The sequence below is a fragment of the Dicentrarchus labrax genome, unplaced genomic scaffold, assembly GCF_905237075.1.
Source record: "Dicentrarchus labrax unplaced genomic scaffold, dlabrax2021, whole genome shotgun sequence".
NCBI lineage: Eukaryota > Metazoa > Chordata > Actinopteri > Moronidae > Dicentrarchus > Dicentrarchus labrax.
The window spans coordinates 9,684,762-9,699,895 of NW_026136707.1; the positions used below are offsets into that span (position 1 = coordinate 9,684,762).

General features: G+C 46.7%; 1 protein-coding gene across 5 annotated transcripts; it reads right to left on the reverse strand.

Annotated features, from left to right (window-relative positions):
• Positions 1-1,498: 1,498 nt before the first annotated feature.
• Positions 1,499-12,959, reverse strand: atn1 (atrophin 1). Of its 5 annotated transcripts, none has more exons than XM_051405990.1 (10): positions 12,677-12,958; positions 10,446-10,579; positions 9,817-9,918; positions 9,320-9,439; positions 6,285-9,124; positions 5,917-6,133; positions 4,226-5,774; positions 3,102-3,245; positions 2,738-2,918; positions 1,499-2,273 (listed from the first exon to the last, which is right to left on the reverse strand). In XM_051405990.1, the coding sequence occupies exons 2-10, from the start codon at positions 10,470-10,472 to the stop codon at positions 2,240-2,242; spliced, it is 5,214 nt and encodes a 1,737-aa protein (XP_051261950.1). In that variant the 5' UTR covers positions 10,473-10,579; positions 12,677-12,958; the 3' UTR covers positions 1,499-2,239. The 5 variants fall into 5 exon arrangements, 4 of the variants coding, with proteins under 4 accessions (XP_051261950.1, XP_051261948.1, XP_051261949.1 ...); XM_051405988.1 differs by having other exon boundaries at positions 3,078-3,245; XM_051405989.1 differs by lacking the exon at positions 12,677-12,958 and adding an exon at positions 12,129-12,648 and having other exon boundaries at positions 3,078-3,245.
• Positions 12,960-15,134: the final 2,175 nt, after the last annotated feature.

Consider the following 15,134-nt stretch of genomic DNA (forward strand, 5'->3'; position numbering starts at 1 on the left):
ACTTTATTAGGCATGATTTTGGCAACACCTCTTAATTAAAATCTTTATAATGTAGACACAAACTGGCCCTGATTAGATGAGACTGCGACTTTAATCTTCAAATAATAAAAGAAGTGTGTTGATATGTATGTCTTGTTTATTTAATCCACACAAATTGGTATCACATGTGGGACCATAAGTGCTGGTAAATCATTAGTATGTCAATCTAGCTGCTGCCATATTGTAGTCTGTCTCCAATTACAATATAATTAATTACAGATTATTTCATTACCATGGGGGATGTACTTAAAAGTCCTGTGATTTAAGATTTTACCTGACAGCGTGCGTTATCTGATACTAAAAGTAGGTCAATATGAAAGAATGAGAATTATTTTCAAATAGTTGTCCCAGATTTGAAAACAACAGCTGCTAATAATAACCTTTATTTTATATCCACATTGTGGCTGTCGTAATAATACAAGGCCCTGTATTAAATGCAGTGTTCAGACAATGTCTTTCATCTTTTCATACACACCTTTTCACAGTGTCCTGAGGAAGGACTGATGAAGTGCTAAGAATATCCCCCAGATGTGATGTCACCAGAGGGGAAAATCTGATTTTGTCCTGCAGGAAAATACTTTACATTATGTTGACACACTTATTCAAGGTGACTTTTAATGACACACAACCTACATACCATCTCACAGACATGCCCTATACAGTATAAATTCCACATACTGAAGCATGTCTCACATCCAATATCACTATCCTGTCTGAGATGGTTCTTACAGATAACGCTATCAATCAACGTCACATCAGTATGAGGAGTTTTCATTGCATTCGAAAAAGAAAAGGGAGGCAGACTTTAGGCATCTGGAGAACCCTGTAAAGAAGCCAATTTTAGAGAGTGCATCATTATAATAAAAAAGAAAAAGCTGCATTATTGTGAAGTTTGTTTTTGCCAAAGCTACACGTCCCCAAATCTGCAAACCAGCAGTGATTCTGTCTTACAACGTGAAGGCTGATTCACTGATCCGTGTCTGTTTGAAGGAGATTCCTCCAGCCGGACACGGTGAGAACACACACAGCCCTGAGCCTTCAGCAGTGTCCGTAAATCACACTCTCACAGCTCCTCCTTCCTTTCTCCTTTTCATTTCTCTCTTTATATATTTTTTTCTCTTTTCATTTTTACAGTGCAGTAAGGAATGCTCGCTCTACAGGGTGGCTGGTGTTCACTGGAGCGACTCAACTCCCATGTCTCACACTCATCCCATGTGTCTCCTATTAGCTACACTCACCAAGAGAGGAGGAGGAGGGACAGACCGATGGAGAGAAAGAGGAGGGGGTGGGGGGGAGTCCAAAAGAGAGAAGAAGGGGGGGGGGGGAGGAGAGTGAGGAATTTGATATGCTTTGTGCATGAGTGACTTGTATAAAACAAAGAAAGGGCAAATAGTCTGAATGTATGTGAGAGAGAGAAAAAAAAAATAGGGTACGCATGAATACGCAAGAGACTAGCAAAAAAAGATTATAATTTATTTCCAGATTTTTTTGCCTTCATTTGCATCTTGTTTCACAAGGTAAATTGAAAATAAAAATAAAAAATAAAAACCAACTGCCATACCATGAAAATGTAAAAAAATAATACAAATAATATGTACTGTATATATAATTATATCATTATCAACAAACAGACAACATTAATCATAATAACAATACTATTGATCATAAACATAACGTAACACTAAATTGCTGGTCTCATGCATATAGAACGCCCCTCAGATACAAAAGAGGGGGGAATTACTAAAAATAGAACCAAAAGTTCCACCAGTTCAGAATAAGCGCCTAGCTACATGCAATGACATAAAAGAGACTCATGTACACATTCCTTCTGGCATCAAGTATTTTACACATACTGTACTTCACTATTGCCGCCTCCATCTAATATACTGTACAGAGCACGATACAAAACAGGACTGGAGTTTGAGAACATTATGCAGGGAAGCGCTGGAGTCCTGGACCTTCAACGTGGTGCAGTTTAGCAGGGACTGTGTGCAACACTTTTACGCCTTCCTCCCTCTTTTGTTAATCCTTCAAAATCTTCCTGTTTTCTTCAGTGAATTCCCTTGTCCATTAGTCCAGCTTTTGTTTTGAGTCTTTGTTTCCTTCATTGTTGTCAGTGCTTTTGTTTAGCGTTATTCCTTTAATTTTGCACACATTCTCCCTCGACTTTCTCCATGCTGCTCTTTGTCGTGCCCCTCCCTCACAGGGTCTTGTCACTTTCTTTCTTCAGGTGACTAAAAAGGTCAAAGGAGAAAGCATGTTAGGGTGCAAAGAGGTCACAGCTAAGGTTGGGGTTCATTTTCATTTCACACGATTGCAGGTGATAGGGATAGTGATTGCAGGTTTTGGGATACATGTAACATAGATTGCATTTTTCAGGATTCAAATATGTAGAGATTATGTTTTTCTTCATACTTATGGCTAGAGAAAACACATTTTTGCTTTCAAACTTTTTTTTTCTTTGGTAGGTTAGCACTTGTAACCACTAATGGACATGTCCAGGGTTGACAAATGTCAGTTTTGATGGGCATTTTTCATGATTTTAATAAACAGACACTATTTAATTATATGAAATATTTTTTAAAACAGATGAATCAACAATAAAAACAATTGTTAGTTGCAATGTTACATAAAATATTCGGCCTCTGCTACATTACAAGTTGCAATTACATCCCACAAACACACCCAGTGCCTGTACCTGTAATACTCGTCCTGGGTGAGGGAGTGGTGGTGATGGTGATGGATCCACTGTTGTTCCAGGGCCAGTCTCTGGATCTGCAGCTCTGCGCTCTGGGCCTGCTGCATGGCCTGGAGCTGATGGGCTGCTGACATGGGACCAGTGAGGGAGGACGGCTGGGGCAGGTCACGGAAAGGAGCACCTGTAAACGAAACAGAGAAGAAAGAAGAGCAGGTGGGGATACAAAAGGAAAACGGAGAAAGAAAGGGGACCGAGGTCAATCATCATCGTTATATTCAAAAAGTCTCTTCGTAAACTTTCAACACTGTTGAGTTTTTAGAGAAAAAAACTGAACAAGTACATGGACGAGGAGCCTTCTCCTCACCGAACAGCTGTTGGCGGAGCACCTCGCTGTCAGTGAGGGGGTGAGCCAGGATGGGGGTGCCTAGTGTGGCTCCTGGGTAAGGGAGGCGTGCCAAAGGAGACCCCGACGCCAACGGGTCCATCAGGGGGTGAACCCCGCCCGTCGCTGGATGCCAGTGATGTAATAGGAAATACAGGATATATTCAATAAGGGTCAATGAATTCTGCCTAAAATTCAAATTCAAGATGCTGCACACTGCATGAAAAGGCATTTAAGAAAGTCTCAGAAGTCTGGATTAATTTGGATAAAATAATGGCTTTTGTTAAAGTGGATGTTTAACGCAGTATGTGCAATTGTTTTTCTCTCCATTTTGGTTAAATGTTAACGTGTATAAACACCTCCCATTGTGCCTACTGTAAATGTGAATTTCGTACATGAATATGTACATTTAAAGAGTTCTTTCAAAGAGACAAAAGGCTTCTCTTGTTTTTCATACATCAAACTGAGATCTGAGTTAACAAACATCTCCTGCGATAAAAGAACAATTTAAATATCACCAGAATTTTTTCAATGCTGAAATACAAATACAAAAATGATTTGTATTTGAATTGAAGGATACAGCTGGCATTGTTCCTAGTGTTTCTTACTGTCCACAACTCCCATTAAAAAAGACCAAAACCATCATGTGTTTGGACGTCTCTAAATACATTCCCACTTCCCTGTCGGTGACAAACAACCCAGAGCCTATTTATTCCTACTGAAGATATAAATCTTTAAAAATGTGTCACAAATATATAGTATAGTAAAGACTCAGTAATCTCCTAACACAGACAGGCATTGTAGTTTTTAGCAAATGTAATGCAAGTATAGTGCATTTGTTTGGGATTATTTTCAGCAGCGGGATTAAGGCACATTTTGTGTGTTTGGCTGACGCAAAAAATAAACTACAGTGCCGATGTTCATCATAAAGAAGGAACATGTCGTCGTCCAGTGCAACGGTGTGTCTCTTCGACTTGTCTTTCACAGTTTTTGGACAACAAAGGAGGTCTACGGCCTAAAGATTATAGCCTGATCCTTTAATATTGTAGTACACACAGTATGAGGCAGATACTTATAATGACAACATTGTTAGTAGCAGTGGGTACCTGTGTCTTGCTGGTGCAGGTGAAGATGTGAGTGGATGTGTGAATGCTGGTGATGATGAGGTGTCACGTTTAACATCTGAAGACGCCCCAGATTCTCTCCTCCACCTCCTCCACCGGTTCCTCCTCCACTTCCCCCTCCTGCTCCTCCTCCTCCTCCTCCGCCTCCACCACTTCCTCCCCTTTCTCTCTCCCTTTCTCTTTCTCGCTCTCTGTCCCCAAAGGCCGGCAAAGTTGCTCTGTCTCTCTCCCTCTCCCGCTCTCTTTCTCCACTCCTATCTCGCTCGTAAGAGGCAGGAGAGCGAGTGGGAGTGGGGTAGGTCTCAGGGGGAGCGGCTGGGGCAGGGGCTGGTGGCAGATGAGAGGACAGGGAGCTGGGAAAAGAAGAATGGGGGACTGGGTGATGGAGTGAGGCGGCATTGGAGGTCGGCGGAGCAGGTGGAGGAGGAGCTGGTGAAGGAGCAGCAGGCCCTGCTGGAGCTGGGGGGGCAGCCGGTGGTGCAGATGATGGGTGAGAGGGGAGAGAGGGTGTGAGGAGAGATGAAGGGGGTGGATTGGACAGGGACTGAGGGGCAGGAGGGTTCGGAGGTCGAGTTACTTGTGCCAGAGTTGGGTTCTGGAGGTGTGGGGGGCCAGCAGGAGATGGGGGAGGAGGAGTGCCATAGAGTGACACCTCATTAGCTCCCACTGCACCTCCTCCCAGGAGCAGGGAGTGTGCATGCGCTTGAGCATTGGCATGGGCATGGGCATGGGCATGGGCATGGGCATGGGCATGATGAGAATGAGAGTGAGCAAGGGCAAGAGCTGCGGGATCAGGTATGGACCCTGGTGGGTAAACCCGCTCATCACTCTTAAATTCAAATCCTGGCTTTATTCGATCTCTATGTGCAGCCACTGCATGCGGAAAGCCAACTCCACCTAACCCCGCACCCCCGATCCCTCCAGGTATTGGGCCTCCTGCCACCCCAGCATGGCCGCCAACACCTGGACCGCCTTCAAGGCTGCCACCATACAAAAAACCCAAGATGGCTGCAGCTGTAGCTGCATCAGTAGGCAGGTGATGTGGGTGGCCTAAAGCATGATTTTGGAACTGGGGAAGGAAGAATGAAGGGTGGACATGGGGGTGGCCGTGGTGAACTTGTTGGTGGTGTGCCTGGGCACGACTTGCTGCCCCCAGTGGAGACATAGCATGAGGGCGAGCATACTCGCTCAGGGTTCTTAGCGCTGGGGTGTCAGGGCCCAAATATGGACCTCCTAAACCTATTCCCAGGGCTCCCTGAGGGCCAACCACTGTGGTGGCCCCACCCATAGATGGCAGGAGGAGGGAGTGGGGGATAGAGTGAGCGAGGGTGGGGTGGAGATGGTGTGCCGGAGCAAGATGAGCATGAGGGTGTGAGGGGTGATGCTGGGGGTGAGGGGGAGGGCAGGAGACAGAGTTCCCCGAGGAAGACGAGGAAGAAGATGAAGGGTCGAGGATGATCGAAGAAGAGGAGGGGAAGAACAGAGAGGAGCCCTGGCGACCCCCTCCAGCGGCGTTGACATCCTTCTGTTGCTGCAAAGAAAACAGTAAAAGACAGTAAATCACGTCTGCCCTGATCCGTTTTACTCCCCTCACATTAAAGTGATCAATTTAATCTACAACAAATCCATTAAATCTGACACGCTACATAATTATCACGCTCAAATGTGCACACCTGTAGATGTCGATCCAGTTCCCTCTCACGCTCACGCTCCCTCTCTCGTTCCCTCTCTTTTTCTCTTAGGTCTCTGGCCCGCTGCTCGACCTCCCTGCGTGCCCTTTCAATCACCTCATTCCTCTTCTTCCACAGTTTGGAGCCGTCCAACGGCACAAAGAGAACGTCACTGCGGGCACAGGAGTTCCCGCTGCCACGGTCAAGGACCTTGTGAAACCTAGACACGAGTGATACAGCGGTTTAATACATCATGACTACGACCATCAGGAGTCAGAATCACCATCATAACAGTTACCATTACTGTTAATTACTGATCACATAAAGAGGGCCTGGATCTCAAATAGGAGGATGATGTCATTTGGCCTTACCGTGCTGACTGACTGGCGTGGATGGGAATGTCTACAGGTTTGGGTTCAGGAGAGGGGCTTCTCAACACGGGTGGTGGGCTTTCACTCTCTTCCCTGTCTTCTATTGGCTCCTCTTTGATAACAGGTGTGGGAGGTGGGCCTGAATCCGAATGTCCGTCTCCACCCGGGAGTGAAGAACTAGAAGCAGGGGTTGAAATGCTGTTGCTGTTGTTTGCCGAGTTACTAAGAGGTGGAGGTCCTTTCGAAACATTTTGAGGCGAGAGTGATTGTGAGTTGGTATTGCTGCTATTAGGCGCGCTACTGTTGCTATTGCTGTTGGCCATGTTACTGCCGCTGTTCCCGTTGGAGTGGTACGTTCCACTGAACGGAGGGTGGCTGTTCAAAGTGCCATGAAAAGGGGAGGGGCGACATCCGGGTGAACAGCTGGATGACGCGCCCGGCCCAGGAAGTGGCATGTTAGGCCCAGAGGAGGAGCCAGGGGGAAAAGATGAAAAGCCTCCAATCTGATTTGTGGATGGGCTCGGTAATGGAGATAAGGGTGTTGGAGGAGTCTGGGCGGAGGACTGGTAATGAGGGGGGCGTACATTGGGTGCCATACCTGATGGAGGTGGCTGAGTGTGGGAAGTTTGAGGTTGGGGTAGAGGAGGCTGAGGGGGTGGAGGTGGGTAAGGAGCATTCGGAGGGTGTCCATGATGACTAGAGGAGGAGGAAGGAGAGAGTGCAGGAGGTTGATTTGGGCCTCCCCGATTTTGGTACAGAGTGGACTCTCGCAGGTTTGAGTCTCTCTCTCTGTCTCTGGGCCCAGACTGGTAGTGGGGGTGAGGTGGGTGGGGGTGATGGGTTCCTCCAGGCCCTGAATACTCTCGTCCCAGGTTTGGGGTCACCCCAGGGGGACTGAGGTACTCTCGATTTGTGCCAGTGGAAGAAGGCGCCCCAGCAGGAAAGTCTTTTCCTCCAGTGGATGGATATTCTCTGTGAAAGTGGTCTGATCCAGAGGAGGGGGTTTGTGCTTGGTCCATGGGAGGAGGGAAGTCTCGGCTGGATGAATTTGGCGGATGTGGGTGGGGGTGTGGGGGCAGGGAGGAATGGGAAGGGTGACTGGGGTTGTTTTGGGGCGATGCAGGTGGGTCCCGGTTCAGCATGGGGGTGACAGGTAGCCCGCTGGTTGAACTTGGGGTGTTTCCCTGGGGGATGGAGTTGTTGTTTGGGTTACTGTTGCCTACAACCTCTCTTGTCTGGCCCCCAAACTCACCCCATCTGCCTCCATCTTTGTCTCTGGGATGCCCCCCTCCAGTTCCATTGGGGCCAAAGTCTCTACTCTGGTTTTGGTTTGGCAAAGGAAACTCCCTCCCTGCATCCCGTTCCCTGTCCCTTTCTCGCTCTCTGTCTCTGAAAGCTGGACCAAAGTCTCGTCTTTCAGGACCTAAGTTAGGTCCATCTCTTCCAGAACCTTGGAAGTCCCGGTTCTGACCCACTGAAAGACCCCCAAACTCCCTGCTTTGAATGCTATTGGACCCAGCCATCCCACCACAAGTACTATTACCATTACCCCCGCTACTATTGTTGCTGCTGTTGCCAATGGGAGCAGAGAACTCCCTGTTGATCTCCCTCCCCCCACACTCCCCCCTCACTCCCCTCTCCCTCTCTCCTGCGGCCCCCCTCTCTCTGTCCCCTCCCCCTCCAGCGTACCTGGGAAGGTACTCCCTGTGGGGGTGGGGATGAGGATGGGGGAGGTAAGAGGGGTGGGAGGAGGAGTGGCGAGAGGACGGAGGGTTGTAAACAGAGGGAAGTTGCTGCTGCTGCACTGGGGGCTGGTGCTGTGGTTGGTGTGGGTGGTGGTTTCCAGGGTAACGGGTGTAGCCCCAGCTCCCTTGGCAACCAGTTGCTGTACCACCCTGCCAGCTGGTGGAGCTGTAGTGGTGAGGGTGGGCCGAGGGTTGGGTCTGAGACTGGGACTGGGACTGTGGCTGTGGGCCGGTCTGTGGCAACAGAGAAGGAGGAGTGGACTGAGCCTTGTCCAGGAGTTTGTCTGCCTTTTCTATTTTGTCCCTTTCTGTCTTAACCTCAGCAGGCAGGTTTTGTCCCCCAAGCTCCAAGGGCTTTAGCGCAGGTGGTGGAGGAAGAGGAGGGGGCAAAGAGTGGGGAAGGTTGGGGCTGTTATGGGAAAAATCTCCTCCCGAGATAGTTGTCTTGGTCACACACTGCGTGCTGGCTTTGGAATTCATTCTGTTGCCACTAAGTGCACCGTCAACACCATACTCAACTTTACACATTAATTTGGAGTCCAGGGAGAAATAGGACTTCCTCCCGCTATTGCTGTCATTGGATGAATCCCCTGCTCCACGGAGAGAGGGAGTCAGACCAGAGGAAGAGCATGGAGTGGAGGGGGGCTTAAGAGACGGACAGTCTTCAATTCGTGCGTCCACATCCCGCTTTTCTCCATCTCCACAGGACTCATCCCCTCTCCCCTCTCGTAGCGCTCTCCTGTCCTCTCCTGAAACCTTGCCAGCTCCTCCCTCCTTGCCTTTCTCTCGTTCCCTCTCTCCTTGCTTTGGTGAGTCGGGGCCATCGGAATCAGAGTCCAGGCTACCCAAAGGGGAAGCGGAGAGACTTGGGGATGAGGAACGATTGTCCTGGTCTATATCCCGCCCACTGCTCAGACTACTGCTGCTATTGGCCAGGCTCCCTACAACTGAACTCCTACTGCCCTGGGATTGGCCATCTTCGTTGTCACTCTCACGGGATTGGCTGGCAACTGAGGTCGGAGGTGGAACCGTGGAAGGAGCTGAGCTGTCAGTCGAGTGTGTTGATGTTGGAGGGTTTGGGGTAGAGGCCGAATCCTTACAAGAAAAGATCATTTGTGGATGAGGTAAAAATGTAAATTTTGTATATGTGGTAATGTTGGCTGTGTGTATATTTGAAGAAACAAAGAATGTAACTCTTAATAGCTTAGACAGAGCCATTTAGGTGATTTAGCTGAATCAAAGCTTTATAATTAGTCTTTATATAACAGGTTGATGAAATGTAACACAAACCTGAACTTTCTGCCTCTTTGGAGGAGACACAAGTTCCTCCCCCTCACTCTCTGATGAATCATGCCCTTGTGATCTGCGACTGAAGCGATTTCCAGCCAATTCCTCACCAGCACCTCTTTGCTAAAACAACACAAGACTTTTAATTCTGTAGTGATGTCTCTGAATCCCTAACAAGCCTACGACTGTTTTTAGAACAAAGCCACACTTGCATGCACGCACACGCACGCAAAACATCAATGTCATACGCAAAACATCAAAGATTTCGAAGTGCTAAGCTGTAAAACACACTATCGAACAATACTGACACTGCAAGGGTATGTCTGTGGCAATCATACTGATGACTCATACACAGAGCACACACACATACATACACACACAAAATTTAATACACAGAGACAGTTTTTTATTCTTCATGACTCTTGTACTTTCATACGAACACATAAACTTCTGGCCAAAACAACAGTTAAGAAAAAGAGACAAAAGAGGTAGGCTCTAACCGTCTGTCTATCGTTGCGTTCAGGGCGACTGGGGCTGGGGTGTGGGCGTCTACCCCTTCTCTCCTCACTTGCCCCCCGCCGTCGCCCACTGCGCATGGGCATCTGCAAAACCCAAAGTCCAGCAAAAAGAGGAGAAAAAATATGGAAGGGAGGGGGAGAAGCATTAATTGTTAAAACAAGATAGAGTTACAGGAATGAGGAGATATACTGAGAGAAATAAGATGTAATAATGTGTGTTTGCAGTGAAAATAGAGCCAAAATATAAGCCAAAGAATGTCAAGTTCGTTCAATTCAAGGTGGAACGTATCAAGGGCAACAAGTGAGGAACAACAATAAAAAGAGGAGGGAGGTGAAAGGAAGAGCAGGGCATAATAGAGAGAAGGCAGAAGGACAGAAGAAGAGGGAGAGAAATTGTAAGCAGAGCAAAGAGAACAATATAAATGTGCAATCTCACAACCAAATAAATAATCTACATCATAGTCATCCCTGTTATTTTGAAATACTATCACATATTGAACTAATTATGATGTAACCATGCTCCCGAATGCATTACATACAGTACAAGAATGAAGCAGGTACAATAATCCCTGACGTTACTATGACAAATTTGACGTAGGCCTCGTTCATACCGATTCTTTGTGTGTCCGTGTTTTCATTATATCTTCTTTAAAACGTCCATTTTACAACACAAGCCATTGCAGGGACTGAACTGGTTCCTGTTACTGACTGGGCTGTGTGTTACACCATGAGACCTACCAAAAACCTGTAAAGAAGCATAAACAAAAGACAGCATTATTCAGTCTTTATCTGCATGGAAATCCTACAGAGAAAGCAAATGGTTCGCTAACAAACATTAGTTCATGTAAGGATGCAGCGAGGAGCACTATTGCCTGCTATCTGCATCGAGCGTGGCGTTCACGACTTTGTGACATTATGAAAACAGCCGAGTTTAAAACTGCAAAAGCACTGTTACAATATTTAAATTCCCAGCATGCTTCACACTGTATTGGCACAACTGCTTTCCACCGCACTCAAAACTGTTTCCTCTCTGCCTTGTGTCTTCACCACAGCAGGGAAAAAAAAAAAAACCCACAGGCACAATAGGTGAACCCACTCACACAACGCACTGGTTTGAGTAGAGTAAATAATTGGGAGCTATAGCATAGAAACAACAGATAATAAGAGCGGGGGAAGAGAAGGTGCTGATTGGTAGACTGCATTTTGGATGGAAGAAGACTCCAGCAAACATCTTGTGAACCACACCCCCCCCCCCTCCCTCCCTCCCTCCCTCCCTCCTTCTCCTTCCTTACCCTTCCTTCCTTCCACCTTCACCACAACAGCCCAAACCCACAGCCACTTGTGGTAAACCCACATGACCTGGTTATGGCTGGAAGAATCACATACTAATTTATCCAGCCAGCCAACCATTAGGGGGAATGCACGGTGTCAATATCCCTTTATCCGTTTGGGTGTGCCTGACAACATAGGTGGACTACTTTGCCAGGAGGCCTCCTCTAATCCATCCATCCATCCATTCATTCATTCATTCATTCATTCATTCATTCATTCATTCATTCATTTATGTACCACTACGATGAAAAAATGTCTCATGTATATTGAATAAGGATATAAATAGTGCACACCACTGGATGAAAAAAGGATATATTTGGCAGTTAGCAGAGCTATTGCACACTCTGCTATGCAGCCAATACATATAGTAGCTACACACACACACACACACACACACAGACACACACACCGACCTGTGTGTGTGTGTCAAAGCAGACAAGCTCCTGTAAATCCAGCTCCACTACACATGGCTATGCATTAATTATTAGTGCATGCTGCAGTGACTGATCCAATCTGTCTTAAGAGTAAAAATCTGAACAGTCACAATCACTGTTCACACCTCATATGCATAAAGGATGGCACATGTATTTATAGGCAATGCAGTGTGTGTGTGTGTGTGTGTGTGTGCAGCCTGATTAATATACACATGACTAAGTTATTCACGCAGGAGTAGAAACATTCAGCGCCCAGTGGGTTACTGTATACATCATGCATCTCAGTTACAGGTGGCAGCTACTGGCCCTGTCTGTGGTCCGCTGGCAGGTCCTTGGCCATGGTCAGTAAACAACTAGGACGCAAACACATCACTAACACACACACATCAGCATTAACATCACCCCAGTCCCGCTGCAAAACACACACACACACACACACACACAGACACACACAGACACATGCATTATCAACAAATTGACCAACTGCATGTGATGCAAAAAGCAGCAGCATGCAGTTGCTCTGCTTACATCACCAGCGAGCGGGCACCGCAACGACTCTTCTTTCTTCCTGCGAATGTTATTGATACACATGCAGAGGGAGAAAAAAACCCTCAAGACTACCCCGGCAGGAAACACGGTGCAACCTACAGACGGAGAAGAGGAGGGGGGAGAGAGTCGTGCACAGCGGCACATACATGTTCACAATCAGAATGGATGCCTGTGCAGGGGCTGTTTTCTAGACGCTGCACATCTTAAAAAAAAAGAAAGATGATATGGAATGGCGAATCATAGCATTTCTCACCGGCTCTCTCTCTCTCTCTCTCTCTCTCTTTCTTTCCCCCCTCTCTCTTTTTCCTCGCAGGAATGTGGGTGCGCGTCGTGCAACCCTATTAACATTAATTCACCGGGACATAATTTAACCATAACGCAGGAGTGTAATGATAATTAACGCACAAAGGGAAAAAGGGGGAGAAAGGAAAAAAAAATGGGAGGGAGGTTGCACAAACGTGGCCAGCAGGAATAGCTCCAAACAACATAGAGTATAAGCATCCATTTTTTTCCTCCCTTCTCCTTACCTATAATATCCAGCGATGCGTGCTCTCACTCTCACTCTCTCCCTTTCCTTTCTCTCCCTCTGTTTTGTCGTTTTATGTTGCACGCTGACACGCACACCTCAGAGCCCAGGCGTCTGTCAACAGAGGCTGCTGCTGGCTCATATTGCAGCGGGGCTCCGATAATAACAATAAATGCAGAAGAAAATCTCTTTCTATTCGTTGCAGGGGAAAAAACAGGGGTGCCAACTGAAGACTACAAATTGATGCGTACCCTCGCCTCTTCCCCACCCCCTTTCGCCCCCTTTTTCTTTTTTTTGCCCCCCCTCCCTCCCCTCTCCCACCCTACCTACTCCCCCTCTTCCTCTAAGACGACTTGCACTTTTTTCCCTCTCTCTCTCTCTCTCTCTCTATCTCTATCTCTCTCTCTCTGCCCCTCTCCGGTCTTACAGTCACAATTTTTTAGCGGAGGGGTGAGCCACGGAGAGAAGGGGATGCACGTCGGGTGAGAGAAAAGGGAGAGGAGACGGCGTGATTTGCATGAGGAGAGAGAGAGAGGGGGGGGGAGGCTAAGAGGAGGAGGAGGAAGAGGAGGAGGAGGAGGAGAAGGAGGGAGTAGTCAGGCAGGGAGAAGGAGGAAGAGAGGCGCAGAGAGAGGGCCAAAACTCTGAAGAGGGAGGGGATCAAGAGGGAGGGTCTCTCTTTCCCTCTCTCTCTCTCTCTCTCTCTCTCTCTCTCTCTCTCTCTCTCTGTTGCCTAGTCCTTCCAGAGTCACCTTTACTGTATGGAGAGGTTCTGCTTCAGACTGAATAACTCGCTCTTTGGCTTTATCTCGCGATGAACCCCGAAGAGGAAGAGATGTCCAATAGGGTCTTTCTTTTGTTCTTAAAGGCCATTACTTAAAAAAAAAAAAAAAAAAAAACCAAGGAAGGAAGGAAGGTGGACAAAAGGAGAGAGAGAGAGAGAGAGAGAGAGAGAGAGAGAGAGAGAGAGAGAGATGATCTTTTAGGCCCAGTAGTGTGAGGGGTTTTTAATGACAATGTCAGCGACTTAACAAAGAAAGCTCCCAAACTCGTTTTGGGATAATTAAACAATTAACAAATGGGCAATTAAATCGTGCCCTCTGCTATGTTATGTGTCTGTCCGGCAGCTCCCTGTCTGTCTGTCTGTCTGTCTGCCTGCCTGTCTGTCTGGGAAGGGCTTGCAGCGGTGTGTCCAGTCAAGCGGCTCTGCAGACCTCCTCCTCCCCTCTCCTCCCCTTCGCTCCGCTGCTGTCGTTCTCTCCCTCCCTCTCTCTCTCTCTCTCTCTCTCTCTCTCTCTCCCCCCTTCACGCAGCCCCCTGTCCCGTCTCCTATTGTGTGGTAACCATGGAAACCCGGGCCGGAGACTGTAGCCGGTGCGCATGCGCATGCTCCAGCCTTCCTTCATCACCGTCAGCGGCGGCCCGGTAAGCGCCTCGCGCTCCCTCTGCCGACCGGCACGTGCAGCTGATGATCGATCTGCAGCCGCGCGACGTCACAATGTAGCGACAGCGGATTATAATATTTAATAACAATATTTAAATATATAATAGTTGAGTAACATATAGACTATATGCATCCTTCATAAAGGATTTATATTCTTTGTTTATATACCAGTTTATCTATGGCTCATTTCACTGATATGTAACACACTTAATGCATTTTATTGGTATTAAAATGTTCTTTTATTCATCATTTAATGTTATTTTATGTTAAAACAGCACATTTTAAAGCTACATTTATGTTATACAAGAACCATAATAACAATAATAATAATAATAATAATAATAATAATAATAAATTGCTGCACTGGTCTCTGTGGATTGAATCATTTTAAGCCTGTGGGACTCTTCAATAGGCAGTTTTGCAGAAATGTTGACATGTCACTGCAGGAATAAGACAGGTGAAACATTAATAATGGCTCAGTTTTAGTTTCTCAGTAACCATGCCAGTAAGTGAAGCAACATGCACAATACAGGGACCTTGGACCTGAAACACCGAAATGGAAATCAGCCATCACCAATAACACCTGTCCTGCTATGATATGTCAAAATTCCTGGCTGTGAAAAAGATCTGTCATTGATTTCACAGTAGGTGTTTGCCTCTGACAGCTTACTATACCCTGTATTTTATGTTGTGGCTTTAATGGACAACTGCATGAACAGATTGCTCCAAACACGTTTTTTGCTGTTGCCATCCTGCACATGCAGACATATATAAAGTGGAAATTAATCAATGCTTTAGTTCCTTTTGCTGGACTCGTTCTAAATTCCTGCAGAAAATTCAGATGATTCCACAAATTTCCAAAGGTTTCCTTCATGATCCCTAAAAGATAATGCAAAAAAATGATCACCAAAACCCTGTGGGATAATATCATTGCAGAATCTTACTATTTTATATTTCTCTTTGTTTATAAAGACGTGTCAATCAACTGCTGTAGCATCAATATTTAGTGTGGCCA

What these genes read in the sequence shown, in the direction of transcription:
- atn1 (XM_051405988.1), bottom strand. Translation starts at nt 10,472, where the DNA reads ATGAAAACACGGACACACAAAGAATCG. An exon ending in AACGCAACGATAGACAGACG is followed by an intron (nt 9,440 to 9,816) that starts GTTAGAGCCTAC and finishes GTGTTGTTTTAG; the next exon opens with CAAAGAGGTGCTGGTGAGGA. An exon ending in AACTGGATCGACATCTACAG is followed by an intron (nt 5,775 to 5,916) that starts GTGTGCACATTT and finishes TTTTCTTTGCAG; the next exon opens with CAACAGAAGGATGTCAACGC.